The following is a 24,359-nucleotide window of genomic DNA, read 5'->3' as shown; positions in this document are numbered from 1 at the left end:
ATTGGTCACTGTTTTTCATATTACATATCCTATTTCATTTCTTTTGTTCTTAGACCTGCAGTGAATTCTATTTCTTGGAATTCTATTTCTTTTGTTCCATGTTGATGTGTGGATGATGAGTTAGTTATATTGACTCTTAGGAATCAAATAGTACGAATCAAAGGACGGTGAAAACTAACTTTTGCTGTAGATTTATTGGAATCAAAGGATGGCGAAAGCTAATATTAGCTATGCATACATTTTTTTCTGGAACTGAGCTTTCATGGAGAAGAATGAAAACAACATTAGCTATAGTTCAATAGGAATCAAAGGATAGTAAAAGTTAACCTTAGCTCCAGGCAGATAGGGATAGGAGGATGGTGAGAGCTAACTTTATCTCCATCGATACATCTTTGCAACTCGGTTGAAAACTACTTCGTTACTTTTTAATAAATCAATGATTTGTTATTACTATTTTGAAGATTATTGCTCAAATATGAAGTCGGAGATTTGAACCGATATCTCGAACGAGATAACAAATATATTAGCAAAGTATTGTTCGAAGTTAACTAGTAACTATTAATGCAGATAGCCATCTTTATTCCTCTATTAATGACTATCATAATTGATTTATTCTATACATAGTGACAATGAATATAGTATCTAATCGAATTTGAACTCTCTAAAATGGTTTTCATGGATTTTTTTATGGCTAAAATTTTTATTTACTTGAGAGTACTAATTGAGTGGTACTAAAATTTTCCGGTAGTAAGTTTCTCGAGATTTCAACTCTTTGGTTTAAAATAATACAACAAAGTGAAGTTGTAGTCAAAATCAAAATTTAAACCATCGAGAATAAAATTCTTTTAAAATTTAGACGGTTGATGATGTTAATGGTGGTTGTAATAGTACGTAGAATGGGGACGGAAAAAAGAAATTAAAGGAAAAGACGAGGGAAAAGTAATTCCATTGGGGGCATGATGAACTTTATATAAGTTGAAGGATTAATAAAGTTAAATTTTAAGCATATTTGACATGATATTCTAACCCCTTTGAGATTTGTCTAATCTAACTTTGCATAGTGGTGAACAATTGGAGGTTGCACTTATCTTCCCACCCTCATCAATTTCTCATTATGATTGCAATTCATTTTTGGGTCCCTACCTCTTTTTGTAACAATGTTTTGTCGTTATCAGTAAAACCCACTTTTATTTCATTAGAATTTGAAGTCCCTACGTGTTCTCAAAACGTCACGTTTGGTCTTTCAAAGTTACGTCTTGAAGTTTCAAAACTGACATGTTTTGTGTATGAAGTTTTACTCGAGTTTTAAATTTCAAAGACCAAATAGATGTCAAATTCAAACATCAGAGGCTCAAGAACTAAATAGAAACTAAATTCAAACTTCATAGTGTAAGTTTTAAAAACCTTTCGCCCGTAATAAGTGTATTTCTATGATTCTTTTCGACCTACACCTTTTCTTTCCTCGAGGTCGAACCTTTTCGGGTTGTAATCTAAATCGAAAAGAAAAGGTAATGAATTAGAGATAGCCAACTAATTTGGACTTTGGGAAGGAAGGAGGAATATGTAAACAAAAGAAAAGCAACTTTTTGGTGGTGTGTAGTCCATACCCATAGCTTCTTTCTTCACCTTTATCATCCAATTTGATAGTCAAAAATTTTAATTTTTTTTTAATAAAAAAAAAAAAAGAAGGAATTTTTTGATGGGTGAGAAACAAAAACAAAAAGATGACTTTATTTATTTATTTATTTATTTAATCCCCTTTTGCCTTTGCACGCACAAATTCACTTTTTTAAAATAATAAAATAATATATATATATATATATATATATTTAATCTCTTCATTTCATGTTTAATTACTTGGATTAAGCTGTTTGTTTGATACTAATCAATATTTTTTAGGTTAATCAAATCACATCTCTGTTAAAGAAAGATTAAAAAAAGGTGTTTATGATCACAACCACAATTATTATCCCAATAAAAGCTACCCACTAATATTTTTCTCTCTCTCTAAAAACACACACGTACGCATAAGAAATAATAATAATTATTATTAAAAAATAGAGAAATAATAATAATTATTAAAAAATATAGAGAGATTATAGGATTATTAGAAAAAAAATAAAGAAATTATTATTATTATTACTAAGAAATAAAGAAATTATTTTTATTATTATAAAAAATTAACGAGATAATAACAAATATTAAAAAAAATTATTATTATTTAAAAAATAAAGAAATAGTAATAATTACAAAAAAATGAAGAAATAATAATAATAATTAAAAAATAAAGAAATAATACAAAATATTATTAAAAATAAAGAGATTGTTATTATTATTATTAAAAATATATAAGAGATAATAATTACTACAGTTACAATTAAAAAATAGAGAAACAATAATAATTATTAAAATATATAGAGAGATTATAGGATTATTAGAAGAAAAAAAAAGAAATTATTATTATTAATACTAAGAAATAAAGAAATAATTTTTATTATTAATAAAAAATTAGCGAGATAATTAAAAATATTAAAAAAATAAAGAAATGGTTATTATTTATTTAAAAAACATAGAAATAGTAATAATTACAAAAATTGAAGAAATAATAATAATAATTAAAAAATAAAGAAATAATACAAAATACTATTAAAAATAAAGATATTATTATTATTATTATTATTAAAAATATATAAGAGATAATAACTACTACAGTTACAATATTCTAGCTATTTCCTTGTCCCATAATAGTAATACTAATAATAATAGTGATAATAATAACAATTATATATAAAAAGAAAAATCCATACAAAATTTAATTATAAATTCAAATTACACTTGTATCAATGACTTCAAATTCTAGCCAAATCATGGAATTAAGACATTATAATCAATAAAATTTAAGATAATATAATAATCATATTTAATAAGTCAACTATACACAAGATCACGAGATTAAATACGGAGCGATTTCGTATTGTTTTCGATAATAATAATAATAAAGGATTAGTCAACTCTATAGAAGATCACGAGTTCTTTCCCGTGCGCATGAAGGCGCATGCTTCGACCTAAAGACCATGGTATGATGATCTAAAAAGAGTGGGAGTGGTGGTAATTAAGATATTAATTAAATTAAATTAAATTAAATTAAATTAGTAAGCATGCAAAGACCCAAGAATGGAACTATTGATTGTTGTTGGAAGTGGCATTATTTGAGTATGTTTCAAATAATTAATAATTTTGGGAGTGATTATTTCTTTAGGGTTTAAACTCAAAACCTAAAACATAAATGATTAAAATTTCTTATCTTTAATGCACAAAATTAGAAACTAAATGTCATAAAGTTTATATAATGCTAAATCTCTCTACTTTGATACCCAATGATGATTAGTTTCTTCAAATTAATCTGTTTTTTTAAAAAAAATTAATTTTGTGATATCCACGTTGGTGGAGGAGAAGAACGAAACACTATTTATAAGGGTGTGTTTTAAAGCTTTGAGGGGAAGTTGGAAAGAGAAAGCTCAAAGAGGACAATATCGGCTAGTGGTGGGCTTGGGCCATTACAAATGGTATCAGAGCTAGACACTGGGTGGTGTTTCAGCGAGGAGGCTATTCCCGGAAGGGGGATAGATACGAGACGGTGTGCCAATAAGGATGCTGGACCCCGAAAAGGGGTGGATTTGGTGGGAGCATCCCCAGAAGAGAAGTGGTTTTGGTGGGAGTCTCGCATCGATTAGAGAAAAGAACGAGTGCCGGCGAGAACACTGGACCCTGAAAGAAGGTAGATTGTAATATCCCATATTGGTTGGGGAGGAGAACGAAACACCCTTTATGTGGGTGTGGAAACCTCTTCCGGGGATGGATTGTGATATCTCACACTAGTTGGAGAGAAAAACAAAACACCATTTATAAGGGTGTGGAAACCTTTCCCTGAACGGGGTGGATTGTGATATCCCCACACTGGTTGGGAGAAGAACGAAACACCCTTTATAAGGATGTGAAAACTTTTTACTAATAGACGCGGGAAACCCCAAAAAGAACAATATCTGCTAGCGGTAGTGGGCTTCCACCATTGCCATTTTTGTTTGTGAAATCGAGGAATGCTTGACATTATGATGATTAATTAGAGGAAGGTTTAATTGAAATGATAAATGAATTAAGCATTAATGCATAATTAGTTTGTGTTTGTGGGTAATGTTGTGTTTTTACAACACAAAGTTTGATGAAGTGTAAGATCTAAAGCAAAGTTGATGAAATCTAACACTATGATGAATCTTTATTTGGATCTAAGAGAGATCCCATTTGGGTAATTAAAAAATGAGGGAGATGATCATGTTTCTCAATACTTAAGTCACATTAACATGATTGAGGATCCATATACTTGGCCACAATTAAGAGACATGATTCAATTATGTCATGCACCCTCTCGTTTTACTTTAAGCTTTTTAAAAAAAAAATTGGAGAGCGGGGGATGATTTGAATTTTCAGTCTCTAGGTCGAAGATATGTGTCGTAACTAGTTGAGTTATGTTTAGGTGGGCACTCATAAATTTTGTACAATATGGTTCGAGTTTATGAGATTTTCATATATAATGATTGAGAGAGTAGAGTTTGTTTTGTGCTAGCTCTACTAAATAATGTCATGTGCTATCTCTCGTGTTTTACTTAATTTTTTTTGACATGGTGAGTTGAGATTCGAGTTTTTGATCTCTTGCGTGATGATATATGTGAGAGGGGAACGAAGTAGAGTGTAGAGACCTCTTCCTAGCAAACGCGTTTTAAAACTGTGAGACTGACGGCGATACGTAATGGGTTAAAGCGGACAATATCTGCTAGCGATGGGTTTGAGCTGTTACAAATGATATTAGATCTAGACACTGAGCGGTGTGCCAGCAAGGACGCTAACACCAAAGAGGGTGACTTGTGAGATCCTTAGAGGGAGGAACAAAGGAAACCTCTCACTTTAAAACTGTGAGGCTAACGATGATACATAACGGGCCAAGTTGAACAATATCTAGTGGGTTCGAGTGTTACAATATGTATTTAACTAGTTGAGATATGTTCATGTGAACATTCTTCTACCTTTTATTTTTACCTTTTTTGATACCTCGTGTTCGAGAGACTTTTTTATTTTTATTTTTATTTTTTAATTTTGCACCCCTCAAAAGGGACAATTTAATTAATTGATTTAGGGATTAAAAAATAAAAAAAAAAATAAAAAAAAATAAAATCTTAAAGAAGGGGCAAAGTGCAAAACCCTAAAATTGAAATTTGAATTTTAGGGCTTTATAGGGATCCCTTAATAGTTGTAAGCCCCATGCGCCCAAAGAATTATAATGAGAAGCTGCCGCATTAGTTGACCTTTTTACTCGCAAATACCCACTAACCTATACTAAACATTAACATATAATACTATGAAACAAAGTTGTATTTCGACCCTACAACAATTTAAATTCTCGACCCTTGATTCTAAAATCGAACTCAAGCTTAGTTAGCTATTTGGGATGACATTGGAGTGAAACGAGGCTGGGGATGTGTCTTCTTCATCCTAACCCACCATTGCTTAAATTCTTGCCTCTCGACTTTGAACATGAACTCAAATGTAACTAACTATTAGGGATGACATTAGAGTGAAACGTGATTTAGGGACATCTCTTCCAATCCTAACCCCACGGTAATTTGAATTCTTGTATTCTGTACTTTGAAATCTTGCTAATAATATATATTCGTTTGCTCAGGAACCAGACCTAGATGTACGAAGAATAATATATACCTCTGGTCATGTTCTTGTGTAACTTCAGTCTTTTCTCTTTCTTGCTTCTCGTTTCATAGAACGAAAGTCAAGTGCTAACATGCAGCTCCCATTCCTCCACCAAGAAACTAGCATCGAAGCCCATCACAGCTGTGATGACGCAGTTGAGTGTGAATTCGATCCACCACCCAAGACTAACCAAACTTGAGCAACAAATTTTCTGATTCAAGTTAACCTACGAAATTCTTTGTCCATTCGAGAAGTGGGAGTGGTGTGAAAGAAGTTGATGATGGCACTAGCAATACAACTAAACTAGTAACCAACTTGGTTTAGACTTTGGCCTAAGATGTTTAGAGTTTGTAGGTTGTAGCCTTGAACACACTCTCTTATGATCATTTGGTCACATCTTTTCTAGGCTAACCTAAACCTTGTAGCTCACAATTCTTGACAAACTATCATCACTTTCTTTTCCAATCCCTATCCTTTTCTTTCTTTTAATACATTTAGAACATTTAAATCGAATTATAATTATGAATATAGACCGATATTGTCCTCTTTGGACTTTTTCCCTTTTGGGCTTTCCCTCAATAGGTCGGGTAGGGAAAGATTTCCATACCCTTATGAAGGGTGTTTCGTTCTCCTCCCCAATCATATGGGACATCACAATTTTTGTGATACTTGGGTGAAGGAATAGATAAACCAATACCTGGAATGAAAACAATCTAACTATAGAAAAGATAAGAAATACTTCAAAAAAAAAAAAAAAACTAAAAATCATTACGGCTCAATCATAGAAACTCCAAAATTAAGTGAGTGAGTAAATAACATAACCATGTCTTCGGATACCGATACCATATATACATATTATTGAAATTATTTAACGTATTAATTTGGTAGAAAATATATGAAATTCAAATTTGATGAAAAAAATTGTAATTTAAATCATAAAATAATAAATACATACCTGGCTGTTCCAGCTTCCCGTGCAAGCGCTGAATGGCCATCGCCCTTATTATAAGTGCTTCTGAAGAACAACCTTGCAGACTCTCTGTCTCTGTCTCTGTCTCTCTCTCTCTTCAATCATTTTCTGTTCTCTTTCTCTCTCTTCCTCTCCGGTTTCATCCTCAGGCGTGGCCTTCCCCTCTCATCATTCCTTCTCCTTTCTTCTCTCTCTAAGAACTCCATTAATGCTCTTCTTCACTCTCCCTCCTCAACGCTTTCTTCCTCCATAATCATACCTTCCTCTCTGTTCCTCTCCCAGCTTTTCACGCTAAACATTGTTTGCATTCCAAGCTTTTTGTATATAATTATTCGTCCATGGATGTTTGGGATCAGCAACTGCAACTGCCTCAAGATCGCCACGGCCGTCACCGGAGGCAGAATCCGTCGTTTTCTTCTTCTCTGCTTGACGCTATTTACCGCTCCATTGATGAGAGCAACGGCGTCGAAGGTGAAGAGAAGGTAATCTTGTACAGAGAGACTATGAGGAAGAAGCAGAGTATTGCAATGAAGGAGGATGAAGACGATAGGTTGAATTTCCGCCGGGCTTGTATGATTGAGAAGTGGATGGAGAAGAAGGTTAGTGAGAAGGTTGTTGTTCGAAAGAGTTCCATGGTGGATTTCGATCGGAAGGCGAGGAATGTTCGTGATCGCGATAATCGCGATAATCGCGACCGTCGCGACCATCGCGATCGTGATTTTAAGAAATTGATGAACTCGAGTTCGAGTTCTTCGGAATCGAGTTCAGGAGGGGGATTTTCTTCGTCCGAATCGGAATCTAGGTCGTCTTCTTATACAATGCATCGGCCGAGGCCGATTAGGATGGAGAAGGCTGAACTCGACGGCCATAGCGTCGAAATTAAATTTTCGATCCCTAATCAGAAACCGAAGCACGAAAACGGCTTCGTGAAGACGAAGTCGAAAGCGCTAAGAATCTACGGCGATCTAAAGAAAGTGAAGCAGCCGATCTCTCCAGGAGGCCGCCTCGCGACCTTCCTGAACTCGCTCTTCAATGGCGGAAGTCCAAGGAAACAGAAATTCACAAATTCCTCCAAGCAAACCGACGCCTGTATGAGAAAATCAAAATCCACACAAGGATCAACGTGTTCTTCCGCATCGTCATTCTCGAGGTCCTGTTTGAGCAAAACACCATCCAACGGCGAGAAACTCATCAACAATGGCAGCACAAAGCGATCGGTCAGATTCTGCCTAGACGAAGATTCTCGGCCTTGCGGACACAAAAGCCTTCAAAACAAGCTCGGATTAATGGCGGCAGCAACAACTATGCGAAACGTTCTCAGAAACGACCATTGTCTAGAAGAGGAAGCTTCAGCAGATCTGATGAACAGTTACCAAAAGAAGATCAATGACGATGTGTACATAAACAGAGTAGTAGAAGACGAAGACGAAGACGAAGAAGACGACGACGAAGATGAAGAAGAAGACGACGAAGATGCAGTGAGTTGTTCGAGCTCTGATTTGTTCGAATTGGATAATCTTTCATCCATCGGTATCCAAAGGTATCGCGAAGAACTGCCCGTCTACGAAACAACGCACTTCACTACCAATCAGGCAATCGCCAATGGATTAATTTTGTAATAATAATAATTTTTTTTTTAAAAAAAGTTTTTATTAGCCTTTTGGAATTAATGTCTCTCGGGGTTTACTTTGAAGAATAATTTAAGATTTTATCTCCTTTTCAAATTTTCTATTTGGTTATTTTTTTTTAAAATTAGAGAAAAAATTAAGTCCCATATCTACAAGACACTCTCGCCTAATATCAGTGGTATAAGCTACAACTCCAAAAGTCCTAAGAATTTATCCGGTTTCACTTTATCCTATTGATACACAGATACGTCTTCACATACTCAGTAACGTCGTCTTGCATGTTCCACCAGTTGTACCCCACCTTTTACAAGAAAATATTCGAAACTATTTAGACGGTAATATTATTCGACTATGCTTGAGTTCTTGTATTGTAAATAAAATGTATATTTTAAAATTTATAAAAAATTTCATTTATTTGAACTCAATTCAACTTGAAACAGTACAGATTGATCAGATTTTTTGAACACCCCTGAAAAGATGAAGTCCATCGTAAAGAAATAATAAAAGAACGAACATAATTTTGAAAAGTAAAAAATCAAATAGTTCTTCGAACGACAAAAACGAAGGGGTATGTTTGAAATAGAGAAAGAAAGTAAAAGAAAGGGGGAAAAAAGGAGTGGTTTAATATGCAGTGGTCTCCAAAGCTGTGGACAACAAGATCCAAGCTTTGATCTCTAAAGCCTTTCATGTCAAATTTTGGCTGTCTTCTATAATCAAAGAGTTTCTTTTCCCATTCCAATTACCCACTTTCACCTAAAGTATATTGTAAACATACATCTTTTCAAACTTCCACATCATTCTTATCCCTAACCAATCCAATTTCTCTCCAATTTTGTGGCCTAAAAAATTTTAAATCGATATAATAGACGTTCGGGTTGTTACTGTTTGTAGCGTTAATGCTGTTAACTTAAATTTGGACTCCAAATCGTAATATAAAATTGAAGTCTTGAGCAGTAAAAATGGTATCATAGCAGAATTCCTCCCCGTACAATGTGATTCTAGGACGAATCAAAACAAGATTGGTGGGTAGGTATGAAAGATATATGAATGAACAAACATCGTTTCTCTAAGATCCCAGATGGAGAGAGGAATAAAACATTATTTATAAGGATGTGAAAATCACTTTTTTGCATATGCAAACTATGAGGCTGATGACGATACGTAATGAGCCAAAGTGAACAATATCTACCCGTGGTGGTGGACTTGGGTTGTTACAAATGCTATTAGAGTTGAGTTTAGAACGGGGTGAACTGTGAGATCTTAGTTTGGTTAGAACAAACCATTTTTTTTTTATAAGAGTGTACGAAACCTCCTCTAATAGATGAGTATTAAACTCATGAGAATGATGGTCAAATGTAACTAGGCTTGAGTTGTCACAATCTAACTACTACGTATATAAGATCGTGAGGTTAATGGTCATTCGTAACATACCAAAATAGACAATATCCATTAACAATGTGCTTGAATTGTTACAATCTAGCTGCTACTTATATCAACGGTCCAAGAAAATTTGGAATGGCTCGGTGGCGTGGATCGAGGAACCAACCACTACACTTGGATGGAAGGAAGGAGCTTGGTTGGTTCATAGCAAATTTGAAAATTAACAAGAGGGAAGGAAATGGAACATAACTTTATTGGGAGTTGCAAAAAAAAAAAAAAAAAACCTTTGAAAAAAAAAGGTACAAAACCACATGGGAGAGGGCTATGCATAACCAATCCCAACCCATTTCTTTGTATTATTCACAACTAATTCTATGTCCTATCCTTAAACATAATGCCAAAATCATAGCTTTAAAATAAAGTTCTATTCCTAATACGTAACGGGCTAAAATGAACAATATTTACTAGAAGTGACTTTGAGCTGTTACAAAGGTATTAGAGCTAGACACCAGACGGTATGTTAACGAGACTCTAAGAGGTGGATTGTGAGATCTCATATCAGTTAGAGAGAGAAACAAAACAGAGTGTGGAAACCTAGATGCGTTTTATAACTACGAGGTTGACTGTGATTTGAAACGAACTAAAGCAAACAATATCTACTAAGAGTAGATTTGAGTTGTTAGATTAACAGGGACGGAACTTTCAAATAAACTTCCCATATCGTCACTTTTAATAAAAGAACAGTTTGTATCTATTAAACGTCACGACATGAACAATTTTTTTTTAAAAAAAAAAAAATTAAAATAAGGCAACAAAATTGTATAGGAAAAGAAAGGCTACTAGAGTCAAAAGTTTGATAGGCTTCAAATGAATTTTGTTATCTCATTTAGATTTGGAGGACTGTCCCTTAAAGATTTAACCCTATCTTTTACACCAATCCATTTCTAATCAAATTTTGAGCTAAAAAATCGTATCTCATCCCGTCCCATCAAACGTCACAATTTTATCATTACGTTTGGTGTCACTTATTAACGATAAAAACCCCACGAACATCATTTCAATTCACGAACAAAATGAAAATTTAGACGGTTAAAAGAGAATAAATGAAATTGAAAAAGATACGAAAGTTATTACTAGATCGAACATTTTTATATTTCCACAATAGTTAGATATTTTATCGGTGTCATAATGAATTTAAAATAACGTTCGAAAAAAAATACCTCTAAGGTAAGATTCATTTGAGTGAAAAATCACCTACAATCATAACCAATTATTTATATTCCAGCTTGTATGTTTCACATAGTTCTCCAACGAACACGACACTATATTTACATCCCAACAAAACCACCGCTAACAAATATTATCCGTTTTGACCCGTTATGTATCGTCATCAGCTTTCGGTATTAAAACGCTTATGTTAGGGAGAGATTTTCACATGTTTGTAAAGAATATCTTGTTCTTCTCTCTAACCGACGTGGGATCTTACAAAAACGTATAGTCATGAGCATGACATTACGTCATCTACGCCACAAAAACCTCCGAGTGGTAGCCAAGAAAGCTTAAAATGGTTGGGCATGCATGTGAGTCAGCGAGCATGCATGCACAAGCCCCTGCCAGTGACCCTATCCAAAAGCACTTTTATGGCACTTGTGGCTCCCTTTGTAGGCTTGTCCATTCGTGTTGACTCATAGAGGGGCACACCCATTTGGGTTTGGCCCTCTGTTTTCGGCTTTGAAACTTGTCCAAACCAAATGCTTGTCACTTCTGTCTTCATCTGCGTTTCATTTGGTTTTTAATTCCCTTTTGTTTTGGCCAAATTATTTGGAAGGAAGGATCGAAGGATGTTGCCTAGGGGCTCTGTGGTGTCTATTGATTCTCATATTTCTCCTCTCTCTTCAATTATTGGTTCCCTCCAAAAATTAGGGTTTCGTTCAAATTTTTCGATTAGTTTCTCGAATTATTTTGATCTCTGTACTTTTAAAATATTGGTTTTTGTTTTTTTTTGTTGATGAATTTTTCCGGGTCGTCATTTCATTCTCGTAACGGAGCAGAGTGCACTACAAGACCAAACAAATGACTCAGCTCGCCTCCTAGTGGCAGTCTTTAGAGTTCAGTCATTTCCTAAACTAAGAAAAGCAAGATATTCTTCTACGATAATCTAAGCAGCAGTTTCATGAGTCCGCTTGGAACCAGTCGATTTCTAAGCCATTCATTTCTTTCTCTCGATTGGCGTTTGCCAGCCATTTGAGCAAGTAAAAGAATAATCAGTGAATCAATGAGAATAATCCATTATTACCCGATTGTACACCTTTTTGTATAGCTATTTATATGATCCTTATACTTTCGATGTTTGTTCTTTTTAGCCCCATTATGGAATACGTGTATTTTCAATATTTATTCGTATCTACATTTATTAATAAAATTTATTTAGTGTCATCAACTTAAATATAGTTCAATTGGGTAAGATATAGTGTCAGACAGAGTTTTAATGTGATGTGTTGATTTGAGTTAGTCTTCTAACCAAGCATTTAAGTATATTTAGATGTAACTATCATATCACTAATTAAGCATTTAATTGATATTTGGAGTTATCCACTTGAAACCAATGTCAATGTCATCATAGTTGGACAAATATATTTATATATTATATGATCCATCGAATATAAATTATACGGGATCATTTAATAGATATTATTTTAAAAAATATTATTATGCATAAATAGGGTGGAAATTTTATTCTATAATTTGAGATGTCCATTTAATTCATGGAGAACGGGAGAGAGAACAGTGAAAGATTTCTCTCCGTTAGTTATACGAGTTTCTGTTCCCATCTCCGACTCCGACCCTTGTCCCACTCCAAACCTCGCATCTCCACCCTTATAAACATTTATTTAATATAATTATATTATAAAATTATTCTTTATTATTGTAAATAGAAAAAAAAAATTGGAAACTCTCGATTTATATAGAAATAAATAGAGAATTTTTTGAGATGAGAAATGAAATAAGAGGTAGGACACGAACAGGAAGGCTATCTTATCCCCGTTCGTCTCGTGGACATCTCTACTAATTCTTTTACCGCTAAAATTTGTGTGTGTATATATATATATATATATATATATATATATATATATAAATAAATGATATAATTTTTTTATTATATTAAGAAATAAGTTTTAATTAATTGAATTAACTAAAATTTGATTGATATTAATGGTGTGAAGAAGCGGAATTATTAAACTAATTAATTAAAAGTATACCTACTAGACCAAGACACGTGTCTCTTCCTCCCCTAATTAATAACCCAAATTTAATAAACACCGCCAAAATTATACAGAAAAAAAAATTAAAATATAGGATATTATAGAGAATGAGAATCTTATTTAATTTTAATCCAAAAAAATTAAAAGAAAATAAAAATAAATAAAATTGATGACGTAATAAATGAAAATAAAGGTGGTGGGCCCAAAGTCTGGCACCCAAGCGTGCTACGGTAACTGGTTACCAATTTTGATTTAAAATTTGCCATTTAAAAAATAAAAAAATTATTTCTCTCTCCTCCCTCCGCACGTGACGGGTTGGGCCATCGTGTCCCATCCTTGTCGCGCATGCACACGTGCGCTCGGATCCACCCGCTGATCTTGATCACAGAATAATTGATTGGACCAAAATCTCCACCGCACAAAAGTTTTCAATTTCAATCCAACGGTTACAAAATCATTTTTGTAGTATCGAAAACAAATACAAAACTCCACCACTCGTGCTCTGACACCTGTACTTCGATGCCACGTGCAACTATATTACCGTGTCGTTCAAAAGTACAAAACTGCCCTCCAAGTTCGAGGGCGACGTTTCACTTTCAGGCACTTTCTGGTGGGCCTTAATGGGAAACGAAAAATGTGGGTGTAGTGAGAAAAAAAAAAAAAAAAAAAAAAAAAAAAAAAAAAAAAAAAAAAAAAAAAAAAAAAAAAAAAAAAAAAAAAAAAAAGTAAAAGAGAATGGCGACAGAGCAGCTTTGTGAAAAAGAAAAGACGGTGTGTTTTAAGTGATGTGGGTGTGGAGAGAAAAAATGGGTTTTATTTATTTATTTATTTTTATTATTTTATTTATGATCCCAAGAAGATTTCTTTTTTTTTTTTTTTTGTTTAACTATAAATAACTAAAGTTAGCAGCTTTTTTTTTATTTTATTTTTAAAAAAATAAGCTAAATTAATAATAATACGTTTAAAGATTTAATAATATTCTTCGACCTTTAACGAAGTTTTTAAAATATCTATATAGTTAATTTAAAGAAAATTATTAAAAACGTCTTTTACTTACAAAACCTAAATACACAAATCATTGATTATTTTCAATGCATGAATCGTTGCGTGAGCTTCAAACCGACCATTATAATTAGTTAAGCATTGAAATCGTGGAGAAAGTGACTTCCATTAACAAAAGTTGGCATAGAGTTTATACTCAATTATGAAAGAAAACCATTTTAATCAATAATAACGTAAAATCAAATGATTAAGAGAAACTATTGCCGCTAAAAACGGAATAAATTATTGAAAGAAGCGGTCGGTCACAGTAAAACTGTCAATTATGCACGGTTAAATGTAGTAGATTTAAATTATTGAATGCTGTCACAGTAAAATTATATATAGAGATATAAATTATAATTCATTGAATAATTTTCCAAATTATAGCTCTTATTGCCTCCATGGTTGGGTTTAGGAATATATAATTTAATAAATAATTTTTTATTTAAAAAAATGATAATTAATATAGAACAAAGAGACAAAAATATACACTGTTTCTATATCCAAACTTGATATGGACCCAAAAATGGTTTGTTCTTTGAACATTTATTTATTTATAAATACATTTTAAAAAATAAATATTGAAATTTGTTGCTGACTTTTTATGGCGAGATTTGACCATTTGTTTGGATTGGTAACTTACGATAACTTCTGATTAGAGATGTTCATGATGCTGTTAGGAATCACGACTTTCCACAATGGTATGCTATTATCCACTTTGAGTGGAATCTCTCATGGCTTTGGTATGAGCTTCCCCAAAATACCTCATACGAACGGAGATTCTTGTCTCTCCATGACTATCCTTTAAATTAGTCAACGTGAGACTTTCTTCCATCAATCCTCAACAGGTGCGAGGTGGGTCGGTGAAGTTTTTTTTTATTCCCCTCCTTGCTACCTCTTTCAATCTTCATATTCGTGAAATTTTTTATTTATTTTTGTAACGATCGAGGTGGAAATTCCACACGGAGAGTTTGTAAGGATCATATTGTCTGCAGAATATTATTGCTTTAGGGAAGATTTTAGATACTAAAATGAGAATGGTATGTTATATTTTTATTTTTTTATATTTGCATGTTAGAGTATCTCAATCAAGTTATCTTGTAGAGTGATTCAAAACATAGAGTTTAAAAACGAATTTTCTTTAGTCTTGATCTTAATTATCAAGGTAATCTGTTTCAATTTTTTTTTTTTATATTTTAAATTTAAAAGTCTTATTTTTTAATAAGATTGTTAATGATTTAAATTGATTTATTGTTAAAAAGATTAGAGTTTTAATTATATAATTATTGATCTCCTTCCCATTATAATTACTATAATATCCCTATTTAGAATCTAAGTTAATCATATAAATCCATAATTGCAAATAAAAACAATCAATTAATCTTTGATGCTTTTAACAAAAATTACTCATATGTGAGATTACCTTTAAACGTTTGTATCAATATGAATATATTTCTCGAGAATGGTGGTATGTCATGTGAGAATCCCATTTTGGTTGTGGTTGGAGAGGATAACGAAACACCTTTTATAAGCGTGTGGAAATCTTTTCTTAACATATGCGTTTTTTTAAAGTCTTGAGGGAAAACCCGAAAGGAAAAGTTCAAAGAGGACAATATCTGCTAATAGTGGACTTGGGCTTGGGCCATTACAAATGATATCAGAACCAGACACCGGACTATGTGCCAACGAGGAGGTTGTTCTCTGAAGGGGTTATACATGAGGTGATGTGCCAATAAGGATGTTGGGTCTCGAAGGGGGTGGATTTAGTGTTTTAAAGCCTTAAGAGGAAGTTGATAAGGGAAAGCTCTCAAAGAGGACAATATCTAGAAATTGACGGTCCTAGGTCCTAGCTAACGAGGAAAAATCTTTCCTTACTCCCTCTTTATTTCTAATTCCCTTTGGGGCAGGTCCCAATAGGCCCGGTCCTGCTAGATCGAAGAGGTCTACCATTTTCGTTTAGTTTATAATTAAGTACCTATCCATTTTCACAGCCGAATCCTCTCCCATTGAAAATAGTTTTTTATGCATTTAAAATATTTTTCAAGAAATATTTATAAATATATATATATATATATATATATATATATATATATATATATATATATATATATATATATAGGTATCTTATACGTTGGGATTTCGAAGGAATATGGTTGGTTCCTTGCCTGAGAGGGCTTTGTATCGAGGCCCACTTGATTCATTAATTATGGGCCTATGGAATTTTCATCTCCATACGGCTGAATTTACGATCCACATTGAAAGCCCAATAATCAAAACGGCCCAATATAGGACTTCGGCCTTCAACATTTCAATCGAACTATCAGTACAAGTCTAAAACTGCTTTTGCCGATCTACCATAAGAAAAGGTGGCTCCTCCAAGGGGAGAGCTCACCATCGCCGGGGAATTCGTCGACGGATTTTGAACAGCGAGAGATTTGCAGAGTGACGGAAGGTGAAAAGGAGAAGGAATAAGCTTATCGCGATCGGAAATTGCACGAATCTTTTGGTTTGGTTAATTGACGATCAAGTATGAGCTTCCTCTTCGGTAGCCGAAAAACTCCCGCAGGTTCTTAACGTTCTACCTTCTCTAATTATGCATATTCTGGAGATAGGTTATTGATGTTGGTGTGACCTCTTGTGATGAATTTCTCTCTGGAATTTAGTCCTGTAAATGTCAATTTGATGTGGATTAAGTTCTGCGTTCTTACCTTCTCAATTAATTTATATTCCGGAGCTTTGTTCTTGTGATAGCGTGATCTCTTGTGATGAATTTCTAACTCTGGAGTTAAGTCCTGCAAACGTCAATTTGATGTGGATGACTTAACTGTTATTTCAATACTTGTAATTTTGCTCGTGATGTCGAGGAATCAATACTTTTCTATGCGTTATAATTTGTGCAAGTAAATTCGCGCGTAAATTAGAATAGACGGCTCGAGATTGTAAATCTGTTTTGGTTTCCTGCGCAGAGATTCTGCGGGAGAACAAGAGGATGCTAGATAAGTCCATTAGAGAAATAGAACGGGAAAGACAAGGCTTGCAGTCTCAAGAAAAGAAGTTGATTGTCGAGATAAAGAAAAATGCTAAACAAGGACAGATGGTGAGTTGAGTAATTTAGAACTTGTACTTTAACATCGACACATCTTTAGTGACAGCATTTCTTTAGTTGTACTGGAAGTAAGCGTGCTTCTACTTTTTGAGTCGAAAGCTAGCCTTCCATTCTTTTTATTCTTTAGGCAGGGCGATGGATTGTCATCATCAACTCTGCACAATTTCCTTTATTCGATTTGTCTTTTGCAGGGAGCTGTTAAAATAATGGCCAAAGATCTTATCAGGACGCGACATCAGATTGAAAAGTTTTATAAACTAAAATCACAGCTCCAGGGCGTGGCTTTGAGAATTCAGGTATTATATGTACACTTTTCTTCAAAACCATGAGTATTATTGCCCCTCATGTTTCATTTTCATCAGAGCGAATACAATTACTGCTGTTCTACAAATTTTTTGGATTACAATTATTGATTTGATGTACTAGGATGAGGTGTAGTCATTCCTGATAGATGAGCTCTTAAAGTCTAACTGAAAGCTTATGGTTATAATTTTCTACAGCTCGTCAGGTGTGCTTATGTGCTGAATATATGAAAAGAAAAGAATCATTTTACAATCTTCTTCCCACGTAATTAAAACCAAATAACAAAATGCTTTAATACTAGTTTAATATCACTCGCATCCTCTAGTTTTGTTGTTTCACAAAAGCAACATTTGAACAAAGCTGGGAATTTGAGGGAATTCTATTTTCTAGCTTCAAGGTTTTTTGAATTTCTTCCTATAATGGATTCACGAATTTCAAGTCTGTTGAAATGCACTACTAAATAATTATAATTTTCCATTATTTATTATGAAACACGTGGGCTATATCATTAAAAAGAGGAAATGTCATTGTGTATTTGAAGAAACTGTTCATCATTGTAAGAGGAGTTTTCAACCTTTAAAAAAACTACTAAATGTTCTCATATATATACATGCACACATTCTCAAACGAATTCTTACATTCTTTTTTAGACCATAAAGATATGTAGCTGTTTTTTAATCAAATTACACAATTTCTACAGTTGTGATTATTCAAATTTAGCTCCAATTGCTTGCTTCTGCAGACTCTGAAATCAACTCAAGCTATGGGAGAAGCCATGAAGGGTGTTACTAAGGCAATGGGACAGATGAATAGGCAGATGAACTTGCCGGCATTGCAGAAGATAATGCAAGAGTTTGAGAGGCAGAATGAGAAGATGGAAATGACATCTGAAATGATGGCAGATGCTCTTGACGATGCTTTTGAAGGAGATGAAGAAGAAGAGGAGACAGAAGAGCTTGTAAGTCAGGTGCTTGATGAGATTGGAATTGATATCAACTCGGAGGTAAACATGCCTACATTTTTTCATAATGGTCCATATATTATTGTGGGAAAGGTAATATAAACACGATGGTGATTGCCTTTTGGTATCCTCTCACATGCAGCTTGTGAATGCACCCTCAGCTTCTGTGTCAGTATCAACTGCAAATAATAGGGTTGCCCAAGCAGAAGCCGAAGATACTGGAATTGACAGTGACTTGCAGGCTAGGCTGGATAACTTGAGAAAGATGTAGGTATCCAATAATAATGGGGAAATAATAACACTCCGATAATATAAAATTAAATCATGTATTGATTATATTGGAACTCTATTCATCCAAGTAAGTATTTGGCTGATATATTGACAAGTATGATCTCTTGTTTGGAGAAATGTGACAGTATTTAGCATTTGTGATCAGGTAATTCTCTCTTTTACAAATTTTAAGCCTTTAAGCAAGAAGCCTAGAAGCATTCTGGTTGCATATTTGGATGATCTTATTCGGAAACGAAATCGAGTTATCAAACCATGTTTTCTGGCCCGGCCTCTCAATCGGGGAGCTGTTATTACTGGCTACTACCTGAGAATTCACTGTAGATGAAAATTTTATTCTGAAAAGATGTTTTTTTTTGCAAACGGATCCAAAACAAGCTTGGCTCTTACATCAGGCCAAAATACAGTACAAAATTTAGGCACAAGTGGAGTTTAAGAAGTTGTAGGAGCCATAAAAGCATCTTGTAACCAAAAATAGATGATCAAAGCTCAAGAAATTCCTACAATTCTCCACGAGCAAAGAACAGTTGTTGCTATAGGATTCAGATCAAGATTTTTGTTTTCGGTTTCTTTTTCAAGGGGTGAAAAAAAAAATAAGACAAGCTTGTGTTATTTACAATGTTACAAGCACACTGCCGGACTTATCTCGTGCATATTGCTCCCACTACTAACTCCACCCAATTTGCCTTGTCCATGGTTTGAAGGAGGAATTTGAGCATGCATCTCAGCAAGCTCCCTCACCTGTAACAAGATCTGTTCTGGAATCGACACCGACACATGTTTCCGAGAACTCATCTACATTGATTATTCAAAAATGATGATTAAAGTATATAACATAATGATAATGTCATTAGGGGCATAATCAAAGAACAGCGAGTGACATTCAATCGAACACTTACCCCTTCACCAACAGGCGTCTGCGCAAAGCTAGCCTTGAGCAGGTTTCTCCATTTATCCTACAAAATAGAAACCTGTTTTCAGCTAAACAACAACATAAAAGATAATCAATACGCATGATTCCCAAATGCACAGCCCCCCCACGATCTATTTCGTTATTCTTCCTTGGGAATTCTGGTTTAGTTTACGAGTAAATGCACCTTGAGATCAACTGATGTACGATACGAGTATGATGAAAAAGATAGTTTCTTGATCTCAGACCATCTCCCAGCCCCGCATATCGACACGCCCTCTACTAATTTGATGACCTCGACAAGAGTCCAAGCGCGATGATGCTTCCTCCTTGATCCACTTTTTGGTGTTGGAACAATTATTGCATTATCATCTGATGCATTGCCAGAATCTGTTGGCTTCTCCTCCAAATTCTTCTCCTCCACTTCATTCGTGTCCTTGACTGAAGGATTCTGATCTTTATCTGGAAGGGTAAACTGAGCCAAAAAAATAGAATAACCCAGCAGTCAGAAGCCATCCAGACAATTAGTATGAGTAACCATAAACTAGCCATTCAAAAGAAGGGGTCACTTTTCAAAATTTAAACTAGTCGGGTGTTCGATCCCTATCCATATACTGAAGAACGGAAAACATTAACTTAAATAGGCCTAAACACATACCACAAGGGCTACGATGTCTTTCCTTGGACGACTCCTTCGAACTCTCGAAACACATGGAACTTGTACGCCAGATCCACCAAGTGAATCCAATCTTGTTATGACAGTTCTTCCCCTATCTGAACAGACTTTCTTACTAGGTCTTTCAATAGAATTAGCAGATACGCCATCAGATACAGAACTTTTATTCAAACTTATCACCTTTGGGACATACTCTCTTGACTCCACTTCAGAAAGCTCTTCAATATACCGCCTGGTGGGCTTCCGAATTCTTTTAACAGCAGCTCTCTCTTCGTGTTGATCTTCAATTCCATGATCAAGTTCAATTTCCTCAATGTGATGATGGTCCTTAGTTTCCAAACAATAAGTTGTCGGTGAACCACTGCATTCAATATTCAAAGCTTCTGCAGTTGGAATTGTAGACACGCCCACCACATTTTGGGAACTTTCTTCAATAAACTTGCCTTCCTTAATTATAAAAGATGAGGCTGGAATGTCGCATGAGTTGGTCAATCCCATAGCAATTCTCCTCTTAAGCCACGATTTGTCTTTAACCGTAGTGTCTCGCCCAAAAGTTGCTTTGAAACATTCATGGAGTTCTCTGATTGACAGATTATCCAGGCATATGTCCCCCTTTAACATGGAAAAGTCAGGCTTAGATGTCGTGCAAATGGCATCTGAGGATTCAGATTCCACTGATTTGTCTGGATGCTTTAAGAAATTGCCCAGACTCCCATGTTCATTCTCATGATTCTCATTTAAACTTGGAGAGCAGTGAGAAATTTCCTGCAGTGAAATTTGAGATTGGAACTTCTCATCAGTAACAGGCAATCTACCATGCTGATCAGAACCCTTCCTGTCTCCATCCACGTAAGCAGAAGGATAGTTAAGTGATCCACATGCTAAGCGGAGCCGCTCTTCCCGTTTCACCTTTTGCAATACCTCCTCAATGTACTATACGACAATGAAAGGAAAAATCAGTTCAAATTATTAGTGACTCAATAAGGAAGCTACTAAAAACACACTTCACACTAGGAGAAAACGTCAAAACTCTAAAGATTTCTTGAGAAGAGAGTGAAATCCATCTAAGACAAATAAACAGAGAACGCTAAGAAATATTAACAATTACTATAGCTTATAACAAATTTCCTTTAGCAATCCAAGCAATAAAAACATTTCATATCATAAGAAAGTAAATTTTGTACCTCCAATCGGGCTGTATACCCTGCATCACCTTCAGATTGTGGCAAACCTGCCATATCTCAACAATGCAGACATCATAAGCCAAAGTCAACAAAAAAAAGGAACACGTTGAGCCAAGTTGATAACATGAAGTGTGTATAATCTTTCTAAGCTATGAACAATCCAATCGGACCAGTGCAACTCAAAAGGTACAAAATTATCGATGCACATGACCAATAACAGATATGATCATCATAACCATGTTTATATGATATGACTAGCAACCTATAGTAAGACTGGGAGAAGATTATTTGAGAATGTAGGGTTGACAGACGAAGTAAAAATGAAAATTTAATCGCTCCCCATAAAAATAACACACTGAAGATTGAAAGCGTTCAATACATCCTATTCTACAAAGGACACACTAAGGAGTAATTATAATAGCAAAAAACAAAGAGGCAAAACCGAAAGGAAAAACAACCATTTGAAATTTTGACACGAGGCTTCCCAAATAAAGTGCCTTCAGTGGGTACGCATTCTAAAATTTGTCCTGCATCTTCCACTTTTTCACTCTTGTCATCTTCAAGTAAATCCTCGACCTCCATTACTTCATCATCCGTGGCAGGAACGAATCTGCCATCACCATCAACCTAGATTGACATACAAAGCGAATGAGAAGTTTAAATGAAAACTATTATGGAATGTGAAAAGAAAAGGAAAAGGCAATTGATACTAGTATTGCAATCTCCACTACAACACTGATGAAAATGATGAGATCATGTACCTTCTTCCACAGATATTTGAGGATTTTTAACGAAATTACCAAACCTGATGTAAATTGCATGTTGTCTTTAAGCTATATATAAAAAAAAAAAAAATTAAAAAGGTAGTTCCACTGTACCAAAGTGACAATCCGACCTGATGTGTTACTAACTAGACATACATAAGAATGCTTGCTATACAAAAAATAATTGGGATATAAGAGAACTCGTTTATTTTCTTGATCCTCACAGTCGGAAACAATTTGCTTTTTATTTTCTTTGTTTTTTATGGATGAGTGTCTGGGCCAGCTTGTCTACACCTTGACTAATCTCACCGGAAAACCGCTTAACCCTATTACCTTTGGTTGACAGGAAACACGTCGGATATTAATCCTAGGTAGATGACCACCATGGATTGAACTCATCCTTCTTATTTCCCCAAAGATATTAATCTGAAACATGTTTATTTTCAAACATCCATTCAGTACCTTCATCAATGGACATCTCTATGACTATGATGGTATTCTTTAACCTGCATAGAGTACTCCAATCAGAATGATGCTATCAGCTAAAAGCTTATAAAGCCACCAATCAGTAACTTGCGAACATGGATAGATTGCACCAAAAACAGTTCAAAACCTAGAGGTTCTATTCAATCACGAGAGATTATACTCGGGTATGGTTCGAAGATTATTGCACCAAAGATGCAGAATTCGCCATTAGTAGCTAAAGAAAGAAACTCCATCAAACAAGAAAATCAATCTTCTAAGTTCAAACCAAATAAGTGAAAAAAGATACCCGAACAAGTTTGTACACAACTGGGTCGGCAATCTGATTTGGAGAAAGAGTTGAGACATCCTGCAGGATCCCGCTGTCAACAATCTTCCCTTCATTCTCCACAAATCCAACCACTGTTCCCATGGAAAATCCACCACATGCAACTCAAATACATAAACTGAAACCCCAAAAGGAAGACAAGAAAGAAATAAATAAATAACAAAGAATTCAAACTAACATAACATCTGTATCAAGAGAGCATGAAAAAGAAAAAAGAAAAAAAGAACACTCCTCAATCAACCCCATGTAAATCAAACTTTGAACTACACATCAATAAGCACAAATTCAAGAATCTTTATTACACTAACATAAACAAATTCAAATCCAATTGATCAGAAACCGAAAATTTCATAAAATTCCGGTGAACAAATCAACCAAGAGAGCTCCTCTATCAATCGGAATGCAACGAATTCCAACAAATTAGTCAATCCCAAACGAGTTACAGAGAAAAACACATAAACAGTGATGGAAACGATAAAAGAGCAGAAAATCACCAGAGAGAAATGAAGTTTATAGGGGGTTACCATAGAATCAAGTGAAAGTCGAGTAGACTCAACCAGTGAAACCGGGAAATCAACTGAAAGAGACAGTATTGGGGTTATTCACGAAACTTTTTTCGCACTCGAACAATCGCAAAATCGAAGAAAATCGAAATTGAGAGAGAGAGAGAGAAAGAAACTTGTACATTAGGAAAATTAAAAAATAAAAATAAAAAAATAAATTCGGATTATACGTGCACACGAAATAGGGTATCTTTATCGGCCTTGGCTTTTTGAGCACGCTGTTTTTCTACTACTCCCGGACTCCAAAATGTTTTTCTCAAATTCACTTTAGTTGTACCCCTCGCGTCCGAAACGGTTCGTCGCGTATCTCCCTCTTATTATTGAGTTTTAGTGATATTCAATTGGAATGATATTTAAACTCCTAACTATACTAAAATAATTTTTAATCCCAAAATACCTTTAACAACCCCTCTTTGGTAAAATTCATGAAGAAAAAGTCGAAATCAAATTGCTACCCGGCTGATGTATGCTACGAGAGCGAGGTAGGGACAATAAAGTCTTCCCTGTTTCCATCCCCATAAAGAGAAAATCGGTGGGAATCCATAAGAGAAAATGGATGGGTCGGGGAATTGGGCGAGGATTTATCCCCTCCCTAGCCCCTAATAGGGAGAAATCTCTCCCCATCCCTTCCCTCTTTCCTTGTTTAAACGGGAAATTCCTATGCTATTTAGGGTGAGTCCCCACCGGTGCAATATCTACGAAAATGTCCACCTTTTAGATCTATGTGATATCTACGAGGTGCACCTTGAGTCAG

The 24,359-nt window shown here is 34.6% G+C and overlaps 3 protein-coding genes across 6 annotated transcripts; 2 read left to right on the top strand and 1 right to left on the bottom strand.

Moving 5' to 3' along the window:
• Positions 1–6,653: 6,653 nt before the first annotated feature.
• Positions 6,654–8,407, top strand: LOC111494822 (protein BIG GRAIN 1-like B). The gene has a single exon (XM_023144811.1). It carries the CDS (start codon positions 7,066–7,068, stop codon positions 8,344–8,346), a length of 1,281 nt encoding a protein of 426 aa, XP_023000579.1. The 5' UTR covers positions 6,654–7,065; the 3' UTR covers positions 8,347–8,407.
• Positions 8,408–16,353: 7,946 nt separating this feature from the next.
• Positions 16,354–18,844, top strand: LOC111494308 (vacuolar protein sorting-associated protein 2 homolog 1-like). The gene is made up of 5 exons (XM_023144219.1): positions 16,354–16,605; positions 17,006–17,136; positions 17,337–17,441; positions 18,191–18,451; positions 18,552–18,844. The coding sequence occupies exons 1-5, from the start codon at positions 16,569–16,571 to the stop codon at positions 18,678–18,680; spliced, it is 663 nt and encodes a 220-aa protein (XP_022999987.1). The 5' UTR covers positions 16,354–16,568; the 3' UTR covers positions 18,681–18,844.
• Positions 18,845–19,142: 298 nt separating this feature from the next.
• On the bottom strand, positions 19,143–23,782 carry LOC111494307. 4 transcript variants are annotated; one of them, XM_023144217.1, is made up of 9 exons: positions 23,567–23,782; positions 23,004–23,116; positions 22,694–22,737; positions 21,926–22,094; positions 21,468–21,514; positions 20,266–21,216; positions 19,795–20,082; positions 19,597–19,653; positions 19,143–19,492 (listed from the first exon to the last, which is right to left on the bottom strand). In XM_023144217.1, the coding sequence occupies exons 3-9, from the start codon at positions 22,697–22,699 to the stop codon at positions 19,319–19,321; spliced, it is 1,692 nt and encodes a 563-aa protein (XP_022999985.1). In that variant the 5' UTR covers positions 22,700–22,737; positions 23,004–23,116; positions 23,567–23,782; the 3' UTR covers positions 19,143–19,318. The 4 variants fall into 4 exon arrangements, with proteins under 4 accessions (XP_022999985.1, XP_022999986.1, XP_022999983.1 ...); XM_023144218.1 differs by lacking the exon at positions 22,694–22,737 and having other exon boundaries at positions 23,567–23,781; XM_023144215.1 differs by lacking the exon at positions 22,694–22,737 and having other exon boundaries at positions 23,004–23,160; positions 23,567–23,780.
• Between the last annotated feature and the right edge of the window lie 577 nt (positions 23,783–24,359).

Source organism: Cucurbita maxima, unplaced genomic scaffold, assembly GCF_002738345.1.
Source record: "Cucurbita maxima cultivar Rimu unplaced genomic scaffold, Cmax_1.0 Cma_Scf00020, whole genome shotgun sequence".
NCBI lineage: Eukaryota > Viridiplantae > Streptophyta > Magnoliopsida > Cucurbitales > Cucurbitaceae > Cucurbita > Cucurbita maxima.
This window is presented reverse-complemented; position numbering and strand designations above follow the sequence as displayed.